This window comes from Acromyrmex echinatior, chromosome 6, assembly GCF_024713525.1.
Source record: "Acromyrmex echinatior isolate Ae372 chromosome 6, ASM2471352v2, whole genome shotgun sequence".
In the NCBI taxonomy this organism is placed as follows: domain Eukaryota; kingdom Metazoa; phylum Arthropoda; class Insecta; order Hymenoptera; family Formicidae; genus Acromyrmex; species Acromyrmex echinatior.
In genome coordinates this window covers 7,472,847-7,495,217 of record NC_141857.1, presented here as the reverse complement: position 1 = coordinate 7,495,217, position 22,371 = coordinate 7,472,847, and the positions used below count along the sequence as shown (strand labels likewise).

Genomic DNA, 22,371 nt, shown 5'->3' with positions numbered 1-22,371 from the left:
TTTCTTCTCGATATTCTCTCTTTTTCTCGCTTCGCTTCATAGCATTTGTTAATGTATAAATTAAATATCTAACAGATTAAAACCAGTTCAACGGTTGTGAGGTTTGATTTAATAAAAAATTTAATTCAGAGAAAGAGAAAGAGAGAGAGAGAGAGAGAGAGGGGGGGGGGGCAGTTTTACATATTCGAGATATGCACCTTAAAATTTTTACAAATAAGCTTTTGTAAATGATTTTATATTTTCAATTTAATTTTTCAAAGTTTACTACAAGACTGAATTTTTTTAAGTATATATTGTATATTATGTCACAGTTAAAATGTTATATTAACTTTAATAAATATATACGTTGACTATAGCAGACCACAGTAAATGTACAGGAAATATATATACATTTCATGAGTTAACATTATGACATATAAAAGATTTATTTTTTGTGTTTCCCTCTTTCCATTAGAGTTTATAACGTGTAGTTTATTTGTTTACGGCGTACCGTCGAACGTATTTGCCGATGCTCTTTGGCATAACAGTCACGAATGAACCTCTCACGACTTCACGGTTATTAGAATCGTAACGGGGACAGGTCGTCGTGGGTCTCTTCCAGGTTGCGAAGTAAAGCATTAGATACAGACTCCTTCGATGACAAAATAAGAGAGAGATTTACTCAACAGAAAAAAACTTCATCTTCGAAAAGATGAAAAGTAGTTTATTACACAGGACGTCACGTGATGAAAGTAAATTCGAACAAACAAGTAAACTTTTAAAATGAAATAACGAAATTAGAATAGGCCTAATAGGAGTTTAGCGCAGATAATAATGCAGTTATATTTCTTCTATCGATTAAATAATTATTAGAGAATTAAAGAGTGATATTTATTAAATAGTTCTTTTTCTATAATTTAAAAGATAGATATTTTAATATTCTACATACTTAAATAATAGAAAAATACTTTTACCTTTGTTTATCAGAATAAAGCAAAGAGACCCAAAGCAATATATGTTTAAAAAATGTTTAGTTGAAACATTTTTTCATATGTATAAAAACGTTAAATAGGTACTATTAACGTTAAATTAAAAAAGTACATATATTAAAACGTCAAAGTGTCTAGTATAAGAACGATATTTTAAATTAGTAAAAAAAAAAACGCTTAATAAACATTATAAATGTCTTACAAATATTTTTGTAACGTTAATTAAATAGTTTTAAAAAATGTATCAAACTATAAACGTTTATTTTTCAGTTTATACATTGATTACACGATTTCTAACATTTATTATATTTTTAACGCAACTGTGTTGTTTGGAGATTTAATGTTGACACAAGAAGCGCTTGACTTATTAATTAAATTATTTATTAAATACTATTAATTAAATATGAAAATGCGACGTATTTCTTTAATAAAAAATAGCAAGATTAAAAATGCTAAAAATATATAATTATTTCATAATTTCACTCGTGGAAGATATAGGTTATATTTTCCGCTCTAAAAAATTCCTACGCGTGTACATAATTCACCGTTTTTTTTTTACAATCGTATTTTACAATCCAATATTTTATCATCGTCACAAAAACAAGGATGGAGTTATGTAGATAAAAAAAGATTGATGGATTTTGCCAATACAAATGTGTGTGATTAACATTGAGTTAAACTCATATGACTAGAAAGCGTATATATTTCAAACAATAACAGTATTTGTTTACTACGATGAAATTTTTGAAATACGAGTGTTTATACTCTGAAAATTTATGAACATGATTTACTGATATTGATACTGATTCTCAAACGTCACGAATTTTTTTTATGTACAATAAAAGCTAACATAAAAGAAATTACACCCGTTTAATTACTAAACCAAACACTTTAAGTTTAACATTTAGTTTAACGCTACACATCAACTTTGCTTAACACAATATATTTATAAGTAAAAAATAATTAATTCTTTTTGCAAAGTCTCGATGTAAATGATCGGTTTTATGAACAAGTAATATCTTTAATTATGTAGATTATCGAAAAATATTATTGCGGTATATAAGTATACCTATTATATTTTTGTCTTATCGTTATAATCTTTAACGAATGCATTGTCACGGTTACATCATATTCAGTCATCTGAATTGGTACGAAAAACACATAATTACATCATTCTTCACCTTCAATCAACGAGCTGACACATATTATACAACCGCAGATAAATAGATTGATCTCACCGACACCTTCATCGTTTCTATTTTTTTTGTTCTTTCAAAGTGAATACAGGAGTAATGCTAATGTAGATTGTAAAATTAAAATAGTTACAACGCATTTCCTGGAAAGAAACTATATGTATTGGTTATGTCGAAAGATACTCTTTTACTATATGTGCACAAATTACAAATTTATATATTGTATATACATGTGTACATTCAAATAATACATGAATATATATATATATATATATATATACACACACACATATATATACACATATATACAGGGTGTCCCGAATTTAAAGGGCCATTACGGAAGAGTGTAAGAAATCGATAAATTAAAAATAAAAGTCCTTTAGAAATATTCTAGCTTTGTTTCATTTTGAAAAAAAAAGACAAAACATAATTTTCATTTTTGTATTTATTTATTACTTACTCATTTATACTTATTGTGTGTAACTTACTACATGTAACTTACTGCAAATAATAAATATTTTGTCAATAATTGATATCCGTATTGGCTTTTATCGACGTTTGTTTCTTATATTTAGATTTGATTTATGTTAAAGCCTATGTATGAGCCTTTATTTCTTTAATGACTTGGCAGAATTTTTATCAGCTAAGATACTTAATATAAATTTCTCTCTACAAATTACTACACAATCATGATTTCACTCATCACAAATAAGTTCAAAAACTATTAAAATGTTCGAAATAAATTATATGTATATAAAAGAACTCTTTCGCAACGCGTTTTTTTCTTTTTGTTATTATTGTACTGTTATTGTCGTTATTATCATTGTCATGTCTTTGAAAGACGTTTAAACAGAGAAGAGACGACCGAACTTAATTCAGTCAGAATCCCTTATGAAATCTTATTGCCATAGCCTAGCCGTTGTCGAGTAATAAGCGACCGCGTAAGAAACGGGTTGGCTCGAAGTCGAAAGATAGTGATAATAACTTGACGGTTAACAAAATCGTCCGCGGAAATAGACAACCTTTAATTACGCATCCAGCAATGTCATTGGTAGAAAACAACGGTAAATAACAACGAAGAAATGGGCCGCGGCTTATTAATGCACCATACGAAAATCTCAAATTAGAGCGCGACTCCGCGCTTCGCGAATTGCAAAACATCAACGCGAGCGTGACGATGATACTTAGGGCGACTCAGTTAATCTGGATCGTACATTATACAGATTTAGGGATAGCATCCGTTCGAATTTCTCCGGATTTGTCCTAGTTTTGATTTGTGCAGATTGTCCAGGAGCATCCGGGAGGATTTTTCGAAATGGTTCATGATTTTTATGATTTTTAATTGTACTCGTAGCATTTAATAACAGTTGCGCAAGCATTGTCGTAAGTGAACTTCTACTTCCCGGCGTCCTATGCGATGCCTACTCACAGATAATTCGAGTTTTTGTATGTTCATCACTGTGAGCTGTGATGTAATAATTTATTAGTTATTTGACACCGAATGTTTCATTATATATTATATATTAATATTATTATATATTATACCGATTATATTATGTTTCAATATTGTGATGTAATAAACATACAAATTAATATTAAGTATATTTTGTAACTATTTGAATCTTTTATTTGTGGAAGCAACTTTTGGGTATATAAAAGCGTTAAATGTTATACTAAATAATTGAAATTTACGGTGAGAAATTATAATATTAATATTGAAAAAAAGTCCGAATTTTAAACTATAAAATTCGAGGTTTTAGAGCTCATTGCTCTAAATTAGTGATTTTAAAGCCCTACGTATTCAACTTATGCTGAACTTATGATGAACGGAAAGCAAAGATTAAATAACAAGAACCTATCTGAGTTTCGTATATTTCTGTTACTGTGTTTAATTGAGGCGTATCAAAACAAAATATTGCAAATATCATTTTTTTTTAATTTTTCAGTAGAAAGAAAGAAATCATTTTCTTGAAAATTTTTTCTTCACAAACTCTATAAATAAGTTATCATAAAGATATCAGCAATTCGACTTTGTAAAAAATTTTAATTATAATTATAAGCTTTAATTTAAATATAAATCTTATGATATAGTGGAATTGCCAATTGCACGATAAACTTATGACATTTTGAGCTATATCGCTCACTCTTTTTTGCTTATTGTGGTATTTTTCACAATTACTAAGTAATTACTAAGAAAAAAGTGTTGATATTCGAGACAAAATTGACATGGTAAAATAATTATAATTAGATGTTTCATTTTTATAAATATTACTGCTATAATATTAGTAATAATAATTATATTTGATCATAAATTAAAGAAAATGTTTTACTATAAGTTATATAGTAATTATAATTATTTATTCACAAGCATGTATGTTACATGTGACATTTTCTTTGATCTTCATTGATTATAAAAAAATTTGAATGTGACGACGAAATATATATTTCTGTGTAAAAGAAATAAAATAGATAATTTATTTGCTAGAAATAAAATTTTTCATTTCGTCGTATTTAAATAAGGATTTATTTCAGTGAATATTATCTCACACATACAACATACAAAAATAAATTTTTAATATGTTTTCTTTAGTATACAACCGATTTATGCATCAAGATACACATTTGTACATTTGGTATACGAATACATTTTGCTGTGGTACGTCTTAATTGCGAATGAAATATGTGTTGGCAAAATTGCATTTTGATCGTACGCGATTACATCAAATCGTAGTCGAGTCGATTGGTCGTTTATAACTTTACACAAGCATAACTAAAGCAAATTTTATTTTTATATATCCTTGAAAAAAAATTCTATATAAAAATACCGTTAAAATAAAATATGACATACGAAATATATACTTTAAATAATAAATGATTGCCACAATCAATATACCACGCATTTCATATAAGCAATTACTAAAACAATAAATTTCAACTCTCTCTTTCTCAGAGAAATATTGAACAATAAGTCCGACACGATATTACATAAATGCGCAACAAAAGAATTTGGACTGAGATCGAAAGGTTTTGTCATTTATGATCTTGATCCAAATAGATCGTGCCAGTAATCATTCGGGCGGGACCAACTGTTTTTTCTTTTTTTTTTTAAGACAGTTGCGGATCGTGTCATGGAACGTCAATGATGTGTACGTTACATGCGCAAAGAAGTACTATTGCTCATTGCGAAGCAAACGGGCTTTGTCAAGAATTGCAGAATAGAACTGAAGCTACCACGCCTTTATCAGCTAAAACTGGAAATATTTGAAATTTAAGTTTCTTATATAAGGATACAGTTTATACATTATAGTTAATAATGTAAAATAACAATAATGTAATGAATGTAAAAAGTATTTTACACAAGAAAAATATATCCTTTAAAAAATCTTATTTTTAGAAAATAAACATTAATTGGTAATTTATTAATAAAGAATAAAATGGATTATATATTTCTCAAATTATTTTACTTAAAAAAATATATAATAATTAAAATATTAAATATATAATAATTACATTTAAATTATATTTCATTTTAATAAGCAAACATAAAAAATTTAACGCACAAAAAGTATTCGTAGTCGAGAAATTTAGTTTTTAAGATCATGAACACAGTTATTTTCCTTAAGCTCTTTTTTTATTTATATTAGGATAGAATGTACTTATTGTTAATAAATTGCTAATTAATGTTTATTTTTTACATCAGATAAGATTTTTTCTTACAAAAATCATTCTTGCAAGAATACTTTTTCATTCATTATATATGTTCATTTGGATTATTCAATCATACGTTAAACACTAATTTATCTCGTACCAAAAAAACATACATATATGAAATCAGAAACATAACAACATAAGGTGCAAAACTTTCTGCTTATCGATTTACTTTTAAACTTTAGAAGACTTAATTTATAAAATTTTATGACGGTTAATTTAGTAAAAGTTCATTTACGTGTAAAAATTTTGTTAAAACAAAGTAAGATGCGGCACCAAGTTTTTCGTAATGAATATATCCTTTCTCTTCAAGATGTTCTGTAACGTGCAGTCCGGTTTTATTTCGCGGCCAAAGGAATTTGGCATAAATTTCCCACATTAGTTATGCATTCTCTCTGCGGAGAAAAATGCGTGAGCGATTTCATAAAAAGGATAATATTAATTTGGCTACGAATACGTGAAGAGGGAGAAAGAAAAAGAGAGAGTGAGAGTGAAAGAGTGAGAGCATCTGCTTTGTTACGCTAAGACATGACGTAACGTTTACGCGCGCAGTAACAATGATGCATAAGCAATCGACTGTTTTTCCATGTAGCCTCTATGCTGTAATTTATAATTAAACCGAATAATAAGAGATAATAAATCTACGTTGTTAATTTCGGATGGATTTAAATTATATCCGACACTGAATTTTTCGTATTTGAATTCTTTTTCATTTAAATTTGTCTTATGCAAATAAATTGGATTTTAATACATCAGATTTACTTTATTTAATATTTCACATTCAACATTAGTACAGCATATTCATTATATTAGTAAAATTAATAGTAAAATATTATGTATATACATATATTTGTAGTATAATATTATTTTTATTATTTATACTTATATTTTTTTGCAGTATAGAAAGAAATATTCAATACGAATTTCCATTTTTAGTTTCAAACAGAAAGAATTTTAAATATAAATATAAAACAAATCTTTACTTAATTAATAATTTTCTGCTAAACATAAATAATTTTTCTTTTTGAAAAAGGGATTAATGGAGATAACGTTATTGCAACTAAATCTTTTTTTTTTCAAATTGATTATCAAATCTATTATGACATTTCCAGTCAATTTCACGTTCACTTGGCTATCTTCCGCTGTTTGAGAATAAATGTCCAAATTTCACGAACGTAGTTGCGAAGCAAACAATTCGAGAAATAATGTTTATTCGCCAACAGTTCCTCTTTTCAACATCGACTCTGTTAGCTGAATCAATCCACTGCATCTTTAATGAATAACCGAACAAGATTCGTAAGAGTGATTTCTGTGAGCAGCACAGGCAATTCTATATCCCTCTCTAATCTAAATTAGTAATTTTGTAACAAATATCAACTTTTTGATCATCTCCTTCGATTAAATCGAAAGCATGACGGCCGATTCTCTTTGAGAATTTTCGTACAAGTAATTCGTATAAGAACTTGTGCCGACGTGTGCCACCGTGGTCGAAAGCACGTGGATCGTACCATGTATTTTCTCATATCATACATAAAAAGATTCGCAGGGGTAGGGTACAGCCTGGTCTGAAAGAGCGAGTGGTGGCACCCGAGGCCGAGAGCTTTTGCCCGGAACGGAGCCATCCCGAGGTGGGAGATGAATATAAGCCCATCGTCCGGGAATAATGCTATCAGTGACTTCGCGCTCGACGGTCTCGCATACGGTAAACGTGGTGTGAGCGGAAACATTGTGGAAGCATCATGCTCAAGGTACGGAGAGAGAAGGCCTGCCGCAATACGAGTGTGGTATGACGAGAGTGGGTGTGAGGAGATCGTGTGAGAGTGTGCGTCGCCTTTTCCTGTCGGCAATGTTCAAGAGAACTTCCGGTGCCCCATTTATCATCCGAGTGAATCTCTCTTATTTGTCTTTCTCTCGCTTGCTATAGGGCGCCTAATATAATAATACTGTCGAACATTACACGAAACTAGCGAAGTCTTATCTATATAGACCTTTCCGTTAAGAGAGATAATTCCACAATCGCTTTTTGAGCTGTTCTGAACTAGTGAATAGTTGATTTAGAGGTTTACTCTCTCCCTCTTTCAAGTTTTACTTAGAAGAAATAATCTTTTTTCAATTTTATTTTTCATGTCTTCTTTTCTTTTGCTTTGGCTGTCATAAGTTACAAAATCACTTATTAGCATTTAGTAATGAGGTCTACGTAATTTCTAATTTGTTAATTAGAAATAAATACACTTTATTAAAAATATCTTTAGATTATTAGATCGTCTATTTAGCATTATATTTGTAAAGCTATGTACAATTTATATTTTACTCTCTTACTTCAAAAGTGACACAATTTAAAACCTTAAGTTTTCCAAAAGGAAAAAAAATATTTTGCGACTTGAAAAGAATGTATTTCTATATGCGATTAAATATCATTTTTTGTTTTTCATTCCTAAAAAACCACCCTTTTTTAAAGGTGTTTCACAAAATTCTTAAGAAATTATATAATATTCTTTCATAAAGAATGATTTTTTTAAATCGTTCTTTTTAAGCTATTAACGATTTTAACTAACTTTTAACGATTTTTGTAAAGTCAAGTTAGTTCACTTTTGATAATTGATGAAATAATATTTATATAACGCATTCATGGTAAATCATGTTTTTTTTCTTTCTAGTCATTTATCTCATTTTTGAAGTAAAGGAACGATATACATATACGTATATATTTATTTTCTTTAAATAATTATTTAAAAACAATCTGATTTTGGAAAATTTTTTAGATACACTGCATTGACCCAATATTACTATATGTATTAATAGTATATACATTCCCAATTGTGACTTTTTCAGCTTCCGATCAAATGAGATTTCTCTTCTTCCCAATCCTCCGGTTTACGGTTCAAAATACCATAATCTACAGCGTCAACTTTCTTAGGCATGAACATTCGTGCCGAGGGGAGGGTGTAATAAACCTTTTATTCGCGATGTATCATTTTCATCGCAACGGATAAGGAAGCGAAATTCTTAACCACACTTCCGCGGCGCGGCGTTTCGTTGACTTACGATCTATTGGTCTGCGCGCGAATAACAAGGTCGGCGTGAAAGTGAAAAGGGGACGATGTCCGCATCGACAGGATTTCCAATCCGAGATTTTAACGAAACATCGAAATTCGAGAAGCGCGTCTTACTTGGGAGAGGGACTTTTCCAATAAATCACCCAATGATTTTCCATATACATGAGTACCCAGCGAGCGTCGCATCATCTAAGAATCCCATATTGACAAGTGACTAATGAAAATCGCTTGCGTTGCATGGGGATTATCGATTATTCGCTGTTATACTTGGGATGCTTTTAAATATATTGCACGAAGCGCGGCGCTCTAGACGAGAGAAAACTTTTAGAAGATGTCGAAAAAAAAAAAGGAAAAAGAAGAAAACACCTCTCAACGCCGTAGAGGAATTTAAAAGAAACTATCAAATCCTTGACACGACTTCGCATATTAACAATCTTGTTTTCCCACAGAAGAGATTTACGATCGCGAATTGTGGTTTTCAGACGGTCGCTTTCCTCTGTGCCGCGCTGGCGTGTAGCCACGCGGTGGTTCTCAGCGGTTACAACGGCGGCCATGGCCTGTCCTACGGTGATTACAGCGATCTCGATGCATACATTGGATCCGCCGGATACAAAGTTCTGCCGACGGTCGCGGTTCCGATACACGCGGTATCCGCTGCGCCGTTACACGTGGACGCATCTCTGGATGCATCTCTGAACGCTCATGAACTACACGACTACAAACATCACACCGATCAAGATCACGATTATTACGTAAGTATCTTTTTACTCCTGACTGTTGCTAACGAAGATTGGCAAAAACAGAGGAAATATGCGTTTCACCCAAGTCGAATTGTTATCAAAGAATTGTTATCTTCAATACTTATACATATATCTTCTTATCAATTTTTTATCACAAACTTTTTATTAAACAATTAGCTTAGTTTTGAAACTTATAATTACTATTAATTTTTTTATATTCTTTTTAGAAATTTCATAATTTTTATAGCTGATATATTTACCTATTCTTTCGTTAGCCGATATTCTTTAGCCTTTTCTTGCTGAGAGCATATATCGATATATCTCGTGTGAAACTATTCAATGATTTTTTTTAATTTCTACAAAATTTCTAAAAATTTCACTTTCATAACAGTAACGGAACTTAATAATATTTGCAACAAATATTGTAAGCGGCATATTTAATTTCAAGAGGAAAACCACCTATTTCTCTCATAGCTTCAACAGTTTCAATTTAAATAACATTAATGTAAATAATACAAATTCCCGCACGTTTTCTTCAGAAAAGTGTCAAGAGTTGTGTTCGTCAAGTCTTGCGTTTCCAGACGCCTGAGGTATATGTTAATTTAAATTCCTGTCTCTTTGAAAAGTAACGTATGTGTGTAGACAATGGTGTATTTCCTCTGTCCTCGCTGTATCTTATTGTCAAATCTCTTTCCGCAATCCTCATTGTCGTCGCTTTCTCGCGATGTTAATTGTCACTAAAAGCGGCGCTCCGCAAGTAATATCATAAAATGAGAGAACGTCGCACATTATGTGTGCGAATAATTGTAGTATCCGTAGTCGGGACTCGAAAGCGCTCGAAAGTGCTCCACCAGCTTCATTACATAGTTGCGAACCAGATTTATTGAATAATTTAATATAAAATTGAAATCGCAACATTTTTTAATAAAAAGTTTGTGATAAAAAATACTACCTTGTATATAACTATTCGTTATATTAAATTACATCGGCAAGATAAATTAATTTACCTTTTTAAATTATTTTATAAGGATTTCTTTTCTTAATTTTTAATTTACTTTTTATTCTTTTGAAAATTAATTCTGTTTCACGTACGCTTAATACAGGAAAGAACAATTTTTGCTGAGATATTTAAAATTGACTAAATAAAGACCCGCACCAAATTTTATTGAAATATTAAAATAATTACACAAGACGCTCAAGAATAATGAACAACGCTGCAAAAAAATTTTGAAATTTATACTGATTATCCAATAACTCAAGCGTTCTACGTAATTATTTTGATGGTCTAACAAATTATTTTCAGATCTGTATCAAATTAAAATTTTAAATACTTTAACAAAACATTTTCCGTATATATTTCCTACGACCTCAAAAGTCAATATCGTTATGCATCTGCCAGCAATTTTTAAGTTGCACGGAAATATCGGAAAATATTTATAAAACAAACAACGCCCGTTGCGTGTATGTTAAACAGCTAAGGCACTATTCGATGCTACAATAACAACGTTTTAAAGCATTCCTTGTCTTAATTGATCAATTAATGAAATTCTTTTTTCTGACTGATCAAATGCTTGGAAACATTTGCAGCTAATCCACTAAGCGGACCGCACCTTAAAACTCTATGCACCCATTTCGACATTAGGGAATGTTCACGGTTAATTTGTGGTGAACTCGCACATAACAACACTTGCGTGTACTTGTTACAGTCACACCCGAAGTACACCTTCAATTACGGCGTTCATGATCCTCATACCGGTGACGTGAAAACCCAGCATGAGGTGCGGGACGGCGATGTTGTTCACGGCTCGTACAGCGTGAACGAACCCGACGGAAGTGTACGCATCGTCGAATATACCGCGGACGATCACAACGGATTCAATGCCGTCGTCAAGAAAGTCGGACCGGCGATACATCCAAAACCGGTGCCGATTGTCAAGTACGTCTCACCGGCGCACTTTAACAGCTATGACTACGAGAAGCATTATTAGCTCAGCCATCGCATCGTGTAAATAGCAACGAATCGGGCGTTTCGCTAAGAAGCATTAGTCGCGCGGCAATCAGTCTGCTAGTCAATGTGACAGCGAAATATGTTTACAAGTTCAAACCTCCAGGTGGATTCAATTGATCATTGGCCGTCAGCAATAAACAGAAAAACTGAGGTCACTTTTACGTACAAAGAGTTTTCATGTAAAACTCTAAAATTAGATTATAGGAGGGTTTAGGATTATACATGTTTAATATACTGCGATAAATATATAAGTTTATTGAAATTACCGAGGAATATTGATTCATTTCCTGACACAAAAAAATGTCTGATATTATTTTTATTACAGATACTCCAGACCAAAAGTTTGAAAGTACTTTTTAAAAATTGATATTTTTTAATTACTTATTCTTATTTAAATATCTATAATAATGGGCTTTTTATATAAAAAACTATTTTTATATAAAAAGCACATTATTATAGATATTTTAATAAGAATAAGTTTTGTAGCTTTATTTTAAAATTGCACTTAATATTGTGTAATATTGCACTTAAAAACAGCAGCGTAAAAAAATCACTTGCTTTTAAAAACACAAAAGCAGTTCTCTCTATTTATTTCATTTTTCGTTTGACGATTTGCGAAACCGCACAAAGGCATCTTGCCCATCTCTTTAAAAAAGAGTGATTTGATGGCATTGAAATTACGATGTAACCGCGCATGTCTGAAGTATTGATTTATACATATTTGCCACTACGTTGTAATATAAATTTCATTCAATTTTAACCTCGAGAAATGTTTCACAATCACGTAGAAAATGTTATACTCATTTAAATCCGTCCGAGAATTTTTATAATTTATGTGCATGATATGTATGACTTACGCACATTGCAAGGTTAGATTTAAACCCGTTACGGGAAAAGCTCAAGATCAAATTCATATGAAACGAATAGGAAGAAAGAATGTGTATTTGGGAATGATATCAAAATCAGTGACTAACAAAACAGATTTTGTTAAAAGTAAGGAAAATAGCAGTTAAGTCTTTTGTACTCACATTATAAACTACGTTAAAAAAGTAAAAATCGTAAAAAATTGATATTTACAGTAATATAATTCTGTAAAAACGCGGTTTATATCAAAATAAAAGTATAGACAATCGATAATACGAAATCGATTTTATTAAAAGTAAGAAAAGTAGAAACTAAGTACCTTTATTGTATAATTAAATACATTAAAACAGTCGTAAAGAATTGATATTTATGATAATGTATTTTCATAAAACTGGTTTATTTCGAAATAAAAGTATTCGTCTAATATTTTTCTATCTTATTTCCACCTGACAAAATGTGATGGGTTGTCACGTATTGAAATAATTCCTCATCAGAACATTGATTTTCTGTTTGACAGCTTGCTGTCATTCAATTTTATTCAATGAAGAGGAACTTGACGATAACAAAATAACGTATAACCTAAAGAAATTGTAATAAAATCTTGTGAAATTTTTTCTCAGAATCTTCCATAAAATTTTATTGAATGTTTATATAAATTTCAGAATTTTCGGAATTTCTGAATCATTGCTGAATAATTTAACTTTTTAGAAAATTGTTCAGATTTTTTTATACACACTTTTCAAAAATAATGAGAAAATTTATATCGAGTCTTGAATCCTTGATATACATATATCAATTTTGTAATGTTCTAAAATTTTTTAAATTTACAAGATTTTTTATTCTACATAATTGCTGACAAAATCTTATAAGAGAAAGATTCTCCTATTATTACAAAATTATACAAGATAAGTAGGGCAACATACTTTGATGGCCTTAAGTAATCTTAAATGTTTTTTACTACCAATTAAAAAAAGATTTTTTTTAATAGAAAGAGGTATTTTTTAAACCTTCTATCGATAGTACTCAATCAGCGAATATCTTTGTAAAGTATTTCTTCGAAAACTATTTTCAAGATATAAACTAAAAGAAGTCAGATTATAAATTTGAAACACATTTTTTATTATTGCAATAAGTGCTCAAAATTCATGTTGATCTAAATGTGTCCGTAGTCTTCGTGGAAAGCTTACTTGACCTTTTTTAACTCTTGAATTGTTATTTCACGCAAAATATTTTTTATTATTTCCATCTGTTTTCCGGAGTGATAGGACATTAATTGAAAGTAAGCCAGCTCTTTTACTCTTCACTTTCAACGTCTTATCACTCCAAAAAATATGATAAGAAGAATAAAAAATATTTTTCGCGAAATAACTATTCTAAAATTGAACTGAGAAAAATAATCCCTAAAAAATATCCCTTCTCATAAAAAAATCTTATTTGATTGGTAGTAAAAAAATCAAGAACATTTACTTGAAGTCATTAAAATATGTCCCGCTACTTATCCTACAATTTTGATAATAGGTGTTTTCCTCTTATCTCTAATCGTTTTCGAAAAAAATGTAGTAAACTTTATCAGACTCATCCAGTGTATATAATATAAATAATACAAATATACGAGTTTTTACTTCAACTATTTAAACAGATCATGTTTTTATACTAAAGTTTTTATACTATTATAAAACCATTATTTCTTTATCTCCTAAAAATTTAATTAAAATTACTTATAAAATTAATAATTAATTAATAATTATTAAGTAATTATTAATTTGACACATACATATCGCTCATTTTTGCTTTTTGCATAGGAATATTAATAAAATACAATATTTAATCCAAGAAATTTCCAAGAAATAAGGAGGAGTCCCTTTTTTTAGAAGATCTCAGTCAGTAATCGACGATTTATTTTTCAAAAATATGATTTTAAAAAAAATTTCACCAAATTTAAAAAAAAATTCCCTACAAAAAACACGTATTGTTGAGAAACAATATATTGATCCAAATTGAATGTTTAACGTTATTAAAAATTATTCAAAGGACGAAAATGAGTGATAAATAAATCGAATTAATAATTAATAATCTTTAATTAATCTTATTGAATAATTTTAGATTAATTAAAATTTTAGAAGTCAAAATAATAATTTTATAAGAAAAATTCTATAAATTTTAAATTGCAATTGTGTATATTTTATATAATCTTTAATAAGTTGTTAGATTTTCAAAACGGCAATGTTTCACATTGTATATCCTTAATTAGCGTATCGCTCTTAATGAATCGCATTGCGCGCGAAATCACTTAATTTGTCTAATAACGATCTCGACGCGTCGGTCGGTGGGCTTTCTTCGCGCACAGTTAATAAGTTTCACATATATTGTTGTATAATTAATAGTACACGAGGAAACAGACGGAATAGTAACGGACAACCCTGATTCGAGCAATAACAAGTTCAGTTTTTTACGGCAATGCCGGTTTGTCCGAGCACTTGAACTTACTTACCAAGACCGTGAAATTCACGTGCACGCTTTCCAATTTTACTTTAGTTTTGCGCTATAGCGACGTAATCTGATTTTTATATTCAATTAAAACGTCCATTTTTGGCATTTATACACCGGAGAAATCATTATTAGTTTTTTCTTTTATCTTTTTAAAGCGGATATAACAAACTATTTTCAACAAAAATGGTGGAAAAAGTATCGCTATTATTTTAACTTATAAATGATATCTTATAGTTGCACGCAATAAATGAAAGAAGAGACATCACAGAATACAAGGATCATAAATATGATAAGAAAAGCCACACTCACCATGGATTCCTCGTAAATTCTATGAGCAATAATACTCGTACTATCGAACATATCTTTTCCAGGACCGGAGGCGAAGCACATTTCTTTCTTTCCAGGACACGTATACTGGTCGGAGCAGTTTTGTCCAGAGAATTCGCACTTTGGTCCACGTATATTTGGTGAAACATCGCCAAGATTAGTCGAGGCGAAGGCTGCTACGAATCGACCCTAAATGCCAAGAAAAATATTATAATGTTTGTATTACAGACATATTTGACATATTACAGACATATGTATATGCATATGTGTACGTGTATGTACATTGAAAAAAAAGTATTTCATATTAACTATGCTATTGTATGATAAAATAATTACGGTTAGAAGCTTCATTTTTATATTACTGCTATAATGTGAGAAAAAATAGAAATAATACAATAATTATATTTATAGTTGTACATAAAATGTATATATAATTGGCATTGAAAATGACTACAAATTATACGAGTAATTAAATTATGGCAATTGCAATTTTTTTTCTCTCATTGTATGGAAAAAAATCACTCTTCGTTTAATTAATTTCGTCTTTTAATAAACATTGTTATTAAACTAATTCCCGTGGTTTACTAAAAAATATTTACGTTTAAAAGTTTAAAATTATTTTCAGGCACATGTGCGATAAATGTGAGGCGGCATATAATCGTCTACTGTTATAACGGTAAATAAATAAATAAATAAATATACATGGGGCTAATATAATATAAAAAAAACATCGTGCTATGTGATGATATACAACTTATTTTATAATAAATAAATATAAAGTACACAACTGAATGTCGAAAACCTTGACAGTCTATGCTAAGAATAAAGTAGTTTAAAAATCTTGTAAAAAAAATGTTGTACATCTCTTCTAAAAAAATGTTATACATCTCTATGTGCGAAGTTAATTCGAAGTAATTTCGTAATGTGCTTATGAATTAAACTGCACTAATTCGTAGATACATTTTCTTGATAATTCTTGTACGTTTATATTAGTCTTATTAAATTGCTTGCCAGCTTAATTTGTCAGTTTAATATTACGTATTTAGTTTAATTGGAATTGTGTTTCAAAACAAATATTCAGTGTGTAATTTGCACAAACTGGAAATTGTAAAATTCATACGCGAAAAATATTTGCTTTGACCAAGTAATATTTTCTTCGCCTATTTGTGTTGTTTATATTTTGTCAAACGCCATTCGAAACTTTTTAGCTAACATTGTTTGATATATCTATGTATGTACATACATGTATCATGTATGTGCTTAAAGATAATCGAATAAAAAAAGAAAAGAAGAGAAAAAAGCAAAAAGTGCAAGCACAGTATTAAATAATAAGAATATATAAATAGATTATAAGTAGATTCGAATATATAAATAGATTCGTCCTAAAAAAGAAGAAAAATAATAATAATGGACACACGCAATCTCTTCTGCAGCTTACGAAATTACTGTCTGCACGCGATGAATATTTTTACAAGTGCGAGCATTGAAATAATTTATTTAAATTTGGGACGTGTGCATTCAAATGATTTTACAGTTGAGGCTTTAACGCGGCAGATTCGCTTATCGAAATTATTCATGTTTCAGATTCATTCGCGATTTTGCCCTTTATAATTTAAACACCAAAACATAGAGCAGTCATTGTAAATAGAAAACTACAAATCTCACGTTGTATACATAATATAATAAATGTATATTTGTTAAGGGACTTACTTTGCCGACCATGGCGTTATTATTCATCATTTTCTCAAAGAGTATCGAAGCATAACCCACATTATCGCTAGAAACCAAACGGTTCGTATTGTTCATGCTAGTTGGATGCACGGCAAACCAATTTATAACGCCTAAAGGCTTATCATCGGCACCGATAAATTGCATTTGTGTTAGTGTCTTGTCTACGTCGTACTTGTATCTAGAAATAAAGAAAAAAAATATTAATTTTGTGCAAATACATGTTACTTCCTTCCACGAAAGGATGCAGTTGACGACAAATATATATAATATAATATATATAATAAATATATATAATATAATATGCTGTCGTCATCAATTTTAAATTTCAATGTACTGTAAAATCGATTTAAGTTACAAGTAGATGTATTTCATGAATTTCCGAGAATGAATACGCTTATTTAGGCTTACAAACACATGGCATGTGTCGTACATCGTGTTATATGCAATATACATATAACACGATCAATATACGATCGCTGTACGTATTCCGGGAATTAATAAACCTCGGCACCAAATATTCAGTACCGAATGCATTCTATAGCATTACCCCTTACGTTTAAGCAATTGCAAGATGAATTAATCAACCGCGTTATTTGAGAGAACATTGCATTTGTATAGTATAAGGCTGCACTATATAGAGTTTCATTTTATGCCTCAAGCAAATATCTTGAAAAATACATAAGATACGAAAAAATTGTTTCAAATAAAAGTGAAATAATTTCGAGAGGGACATAATTAAAGGACGCTTCCATCTAGAAAAAAAAGCAACGCTACTACGACTAAACTACGTCTCCTTCAAAACTATTTCATCTGAAAAATTTTTTCATATCTTACATATTTTCCAAGATATTTGTCTAAGGCAATTAAAATAGGACACTCTATATAGTGTTGAAAAATACTATGTCAAGCATGCGTTTTATAAATAATAGATAATGTATTAAAAATAATCTTTCTCATATGTATTAAAAATAATCACCTCTCGCGCACGATCACGCGCATAGAGAATAAATTTAAAATAATTATGCTGATCAAATGATTATATTAGTTTGTTAATTAACATCTTGACATCATTTTCTGAATAAAAAACTAATCGTTTTTCGTAATTTTTAAGGAGATCCTAAAGTGAAGCCCGAACTTGGACGAAGTCACCAGAGGTCACTGTTTTAACACGACACATTGACATATCTTTATATACCACACCAATATGTCACGCAAATTATGATACACGCAGTCGTACGTTCGTGTCAATTTTCGTATAATAAATTCGTCGCGATAAAGTGTCTAAATCTAATTTCAAGAACTTCGACGTTGTATGTTCATGCGAACTACGTGTCTGTGGACCACCATTTCGTAAGTATAGACGGCAAAGCTTTTATATCAAGCAAATATTATTACGATATTGACAGTTTTTTAAAGCCATATTCGATTAAGAAATGGTAAAGTCTCAATTTAAACTTTTTTTTTCGTTCTCCGACATAAACTCCATCTCAAAGACACGTATTAATGCATATGCTTCAATTCTAGAAAATGATTTTCAAATTTATAAACGAGGAAAAAAATAATTGTTATACAAAAATTATTGCATTTAATCGATAATGCACTTTAGAATCCCCTTAAGTGCTAAATACAATTTCGTTCATTAAATTGATTCATCACGTTATAATTAATAATAGAAATGGAATCGAAGAAGTAGAAGAGTCAAGAAATAAAAAATTACAATTTTGAAAATCTTTATGACATTTCAATACATCGGCAAATTTTGTTCTAAAATTCTTAATGCCACACGAAAGTATTAACTTTTAACTTTAAAATGTATTTTGTTTCGGTATTCATTTTCGAGACACAACAATTTAAAAATAGCCATATTGTACCGTATCAATTTCATTGTTTTTTTATTTTGTGTGAGTATATTATATGTATAAGAGCGCTTACTTTTCATATAATTAATTAATTTAGTAATATTAAGATAAAGTAAATGATTTAAAATCATTTTTTTCAAAATTATGATGTGGTCCAATGTAGACAACGAATTCGTGTTTAGCATTCGAAAATACATTAAAACAGTTAGAAGTGTTAAAAAATTTTTTTATCACACAATTAGTATTATCATCGCCTTCGTAATACTAATGCCCTAATTATTAATGCTCTATTGAAATTTGAAATGTAAAAAATTTTGATCAATTTTCTTTATTTTTCTCTAAAATAAAGAGTTTGATTTTTTAATAAAATTAATGATATTCTTTAAAAATATTGAGAAAGAATTAATATTCTATTACTAGAATTAATATTATTTACACTACTTTCATTACTTATTTATTATAGGTACTTACTTTTCTCTTTCCGATTTCGGATTATTAAGATACGCTTGTGGACTTCTATTAATGTTAGCGTCCAAAACTTTTCCGTGAATAATGAAAATCCTTCCGGGCACTACAGCATTATGGGCACGCTGGATGCTCTGTAATGTCAAAATATCCATCGTTATATCGGTTATTATCTTTGAATATCAAGAGAATCATTTACAGTAGTGCAATGCCGTGTAATTATATTTACGCGTCTACTCACATTCGTTATGCCATTGACGACAGCGTCAAATGATTCTCTGATGAAGCCAAATGTGGTCAAATCGAAAAGCATGTCTAGCATGAAACCACCAGGAGCTGAGTGTGTATGCGTGCTACTAATCATCACGTTGTTCTCCGTGTACATGTCGCCAAATTGGGTCTTCAATTTTCGTAATACCTGTGGGAAGAACTGCAATGAATCTCACGTGATAATAATCGTATTTTGCGACAAATTTCACGATTTCAAAAACGAATCGAGTTGAATGAATTTATCATTATATGATCGAAGATACGGTAAAGAATTTCAAATACAAATAAATATCTATATTTTTTTAGCTAATTTTGAAATTCGATAGTAAATAGATGAATGTTTTTTTTATAGAAATTCAGAATTTTATTATACTCGAACAAAATATAACAGAATATACAGAACGTCTCAAAATCCGCGAAATACCATGACAAAAAAATTAGATTTGAAAAAGTTGTAAAAAAAATTAGTTATGAAAATATTAACCATTTTACGTTCCGAGTAGCAATTTATGAGATAAAAAGTTTAAAGCTAGTCAATTGCGGATTACAGTTAAATAGCGATTCTTATTATTGTAATCTTATTTATAGTAGGAAAGAGTTTAAATCAATAAAGTAGATTATTAGATTAGCTTCAAGAATAAAAAGAATTTTTTTTTTAAAGAAATCACTATATTATATAATCATTATAATACCGAGAGGCATTGAAGAACTAAGAATGAATGTATGTTACCTCTTGTCGAATGTCGTTGCCTATCATCGCATTATCTACGCTGACGAACACGAACCTTTCCGTGCCATCGTCAATTATGAATGCTCTGGCAAACGTTCTAAGATGGAGACCATTTCCTTTCTGTTCCATTTTTGCGTATCCCATCTAAAATTGCACATAATGTCTATTTAAATCTATTTATTCAAAGCCTTTATTCACTCTTATTATTTCATCAGTCTGGCTTTAATTATCGTGAATAATGAATTCGTAATCTCTTTAATAATTTTTTAAATAAAAAACTTGAAGAGCTCTTCGTGATTTTCTCTCTTTAGTGTATAACAAATTTTTCATCAAAATAAATTTTTCTCGCATCATTACTAAAAATAATGATTTAGTGTACATTTTCTTAGGATTTTCTATCTCGAAGCATACAATGTAGCATACTAACGAAGACAATGTCCGCGGTCGGTCCTGTGCTGTCAGCTCTTCCAACGCCAATGCTGTATGAAGCAAGAATGGCAGGTGATAGTAACAGTAGAAGCCATAACGCAGATAAACCACGAGTTCCTAGTAGCGACTGTGCCAAAGTATCCATTCAGTTTTGTAAATCCCTTACCCGTTTGGACTGAAAGCAAAGAACAAAATGACAGATATGCTCGTAACTCGATATTTTTCGGACAGATGACTCGTCGCGCCGTTTCGTCGTTCTATGAAAGTTTACAACTTTTGTTATTGACCAGAACAAACAATTAGTGACTTTTATCTACGTTTCTTTATTTGTTAGAAAATATTCTGTTTTTAAGTACAATAACATGATATACGTCGCATCGTCACGTGTCATCATCTCTATTAGAGATAAAAATCTTTAAGTGTAAATTTTATCAAATGCAATATACAATTTCGAAATGACGCAGGGAAGATAGCAAGGAAGGCTGTGTTGCATTTTGTATTTATGTAAACTATGTATAAAATTCTTGTTAAAATTTTTCCGTTGAATTTTTAATATATCTGTAAACGTTAATTTAATATAATATTAGGTGTTGGAATTAATTCGTAGCGTTTTTAATGAAAGAATGTTATTTATTTCACATGAGCATTAAAAAATACATTAATGAAAGTACTTCCCATCACTTGTAAAACGCTACGAATTAATTCCAACACCTAATATGATTATAACTATTTTGAGTTACCTAAATTAATAGTTTTTATATATAAGTTTTAAGATAAATGAATAAAAAACAAATGTATGTATCTATAAATGTTAATTTAATTTTTAGTATAGAATATGCTTCTACAATTTGTTTTCAAATCGTGTAAAAATTTTACTTTTTAAGTTAATTTTTAAATAATTTTTGTGTTACTTTCTAACATATTTACCTTATGTTAAACAAAAATTTAGATGTATAGTTTGGGACTTCCCCTAGGTAGAACACAGAATAATAATAAGATTACTTACTCTTTAAATTTCTTGAAGTAAAATCTCACTAAAAAAAAGTAGAAATAATATTACCACTATTGAAAAAGAGTAAAAATATTTGCACTCTTGAATAAGAGTAGTAGAATTTCAATCTTTTTCTTTAGTGAGATTTTACACTTTTGGAATGAGATTTACTCGCCTAAAGAAGTGAGATTTTTTTCCCTGTAAAATGAATCTCACTCCAAAGAGTGAAAATCTGTCACTCTTATTTAAGAATGTAAATATGGCTGGGGAAAAAGTTTCTTCATATTTTTTAATTCAAAATTGTATATACAATATCTTCGTCAAAAATAGACGAAATTCAAATTAAAAAAAAAAAGGTTTTAAAATTTGAAATCCCTATTTTCGAAACTATTATATATTTTTTCGTTACTATATTTTTTCGGTTTCTGTGAGTTTGGTAATTTTTACATTAAAAAAATTACGAGCTGAAAAAGATGAAAAATTTTCTTTTCACTTTGGGGGTCTTTCACGTGCCCAAAAAAAATTTAGAAAAATTTTCGACT

At 29.6% G+C, this 22,371-nt stretch overlaps 2 protein-coding genes across 9 annotated transcripts in view; one reads left to right on the top strand and one right to left on the bottom strand.

The window, feature by feature from the left end:
* Window positions 1-22,371, bottom strand: part of CDase (neutral ceramidase) — a 64,685-nt gene that overhangs the window by 29,739 nt on the left and 12,575 nt on the right. For all 8 annotated transcript variants that reach the window (XM_011069417.2, XM_011069416.2, XM_011069415.2 and 5 more), the window contains 6 exons: window positions 20,837-21,013; window positions 20,410-20,553; window positions 19,651-19,827; window positions 19,416-19,543; window positions 17,065-17,263; window positions 15,337-15,543 (listed from right to left, as the gene is read on the bottom strand). In XM_011069417.2, coding sequence (XP_011067719.1) covers window positions 15,337-15,543; window positions 17,065-17,263; window positions 19,416-19,543; window positions 19,651-19,827; window positions 20,410-20,553; window positions 20,837-20,983 — 1,002 coding nt within the window. In that variant the 5' untranslated portion in view covers window positions 20,984-21,013. The remainder of the gene's footprint in view (window positions 1-15,336; window positions 15,544-17,064; window positions 17,264-19,415; window positions 19,544-19,650; window positions 19,828-20,409; window positions 20,554-20,836; window positions 21,014-22,371) is intronic.
* Window positions 6,781-12,961, top strand: CPR6 (cuticular protein 6). The gene is made up of 3 exons (XM_011069411.2): window positions 6,781-7,617; window positions 9,408-9,677; window positions 11,372-12,961. Exons 1-3 carry the CDS (start codon window positions 7,609-7,611, stop codon window positions 11,651-11,653), a joined length of 561 nt encoding a protein of 186 aa, XP_011067713.1. The 5' UTR covers window positions 6,781-7,608; the 3' UTR covers window positions 11,654-12,961.

Excerpts from the sequence above, each read along its gene's own strand:
- CPR6 (XM_011069411.2), top strand. Across the intron at positions 9,678-11,371 it reads ATCAAGATCACGATTATTAC|TCACACCCGAAGTACACCTT; the intron begins GTAAGTATCTTT and ends TACTTGTTACAG.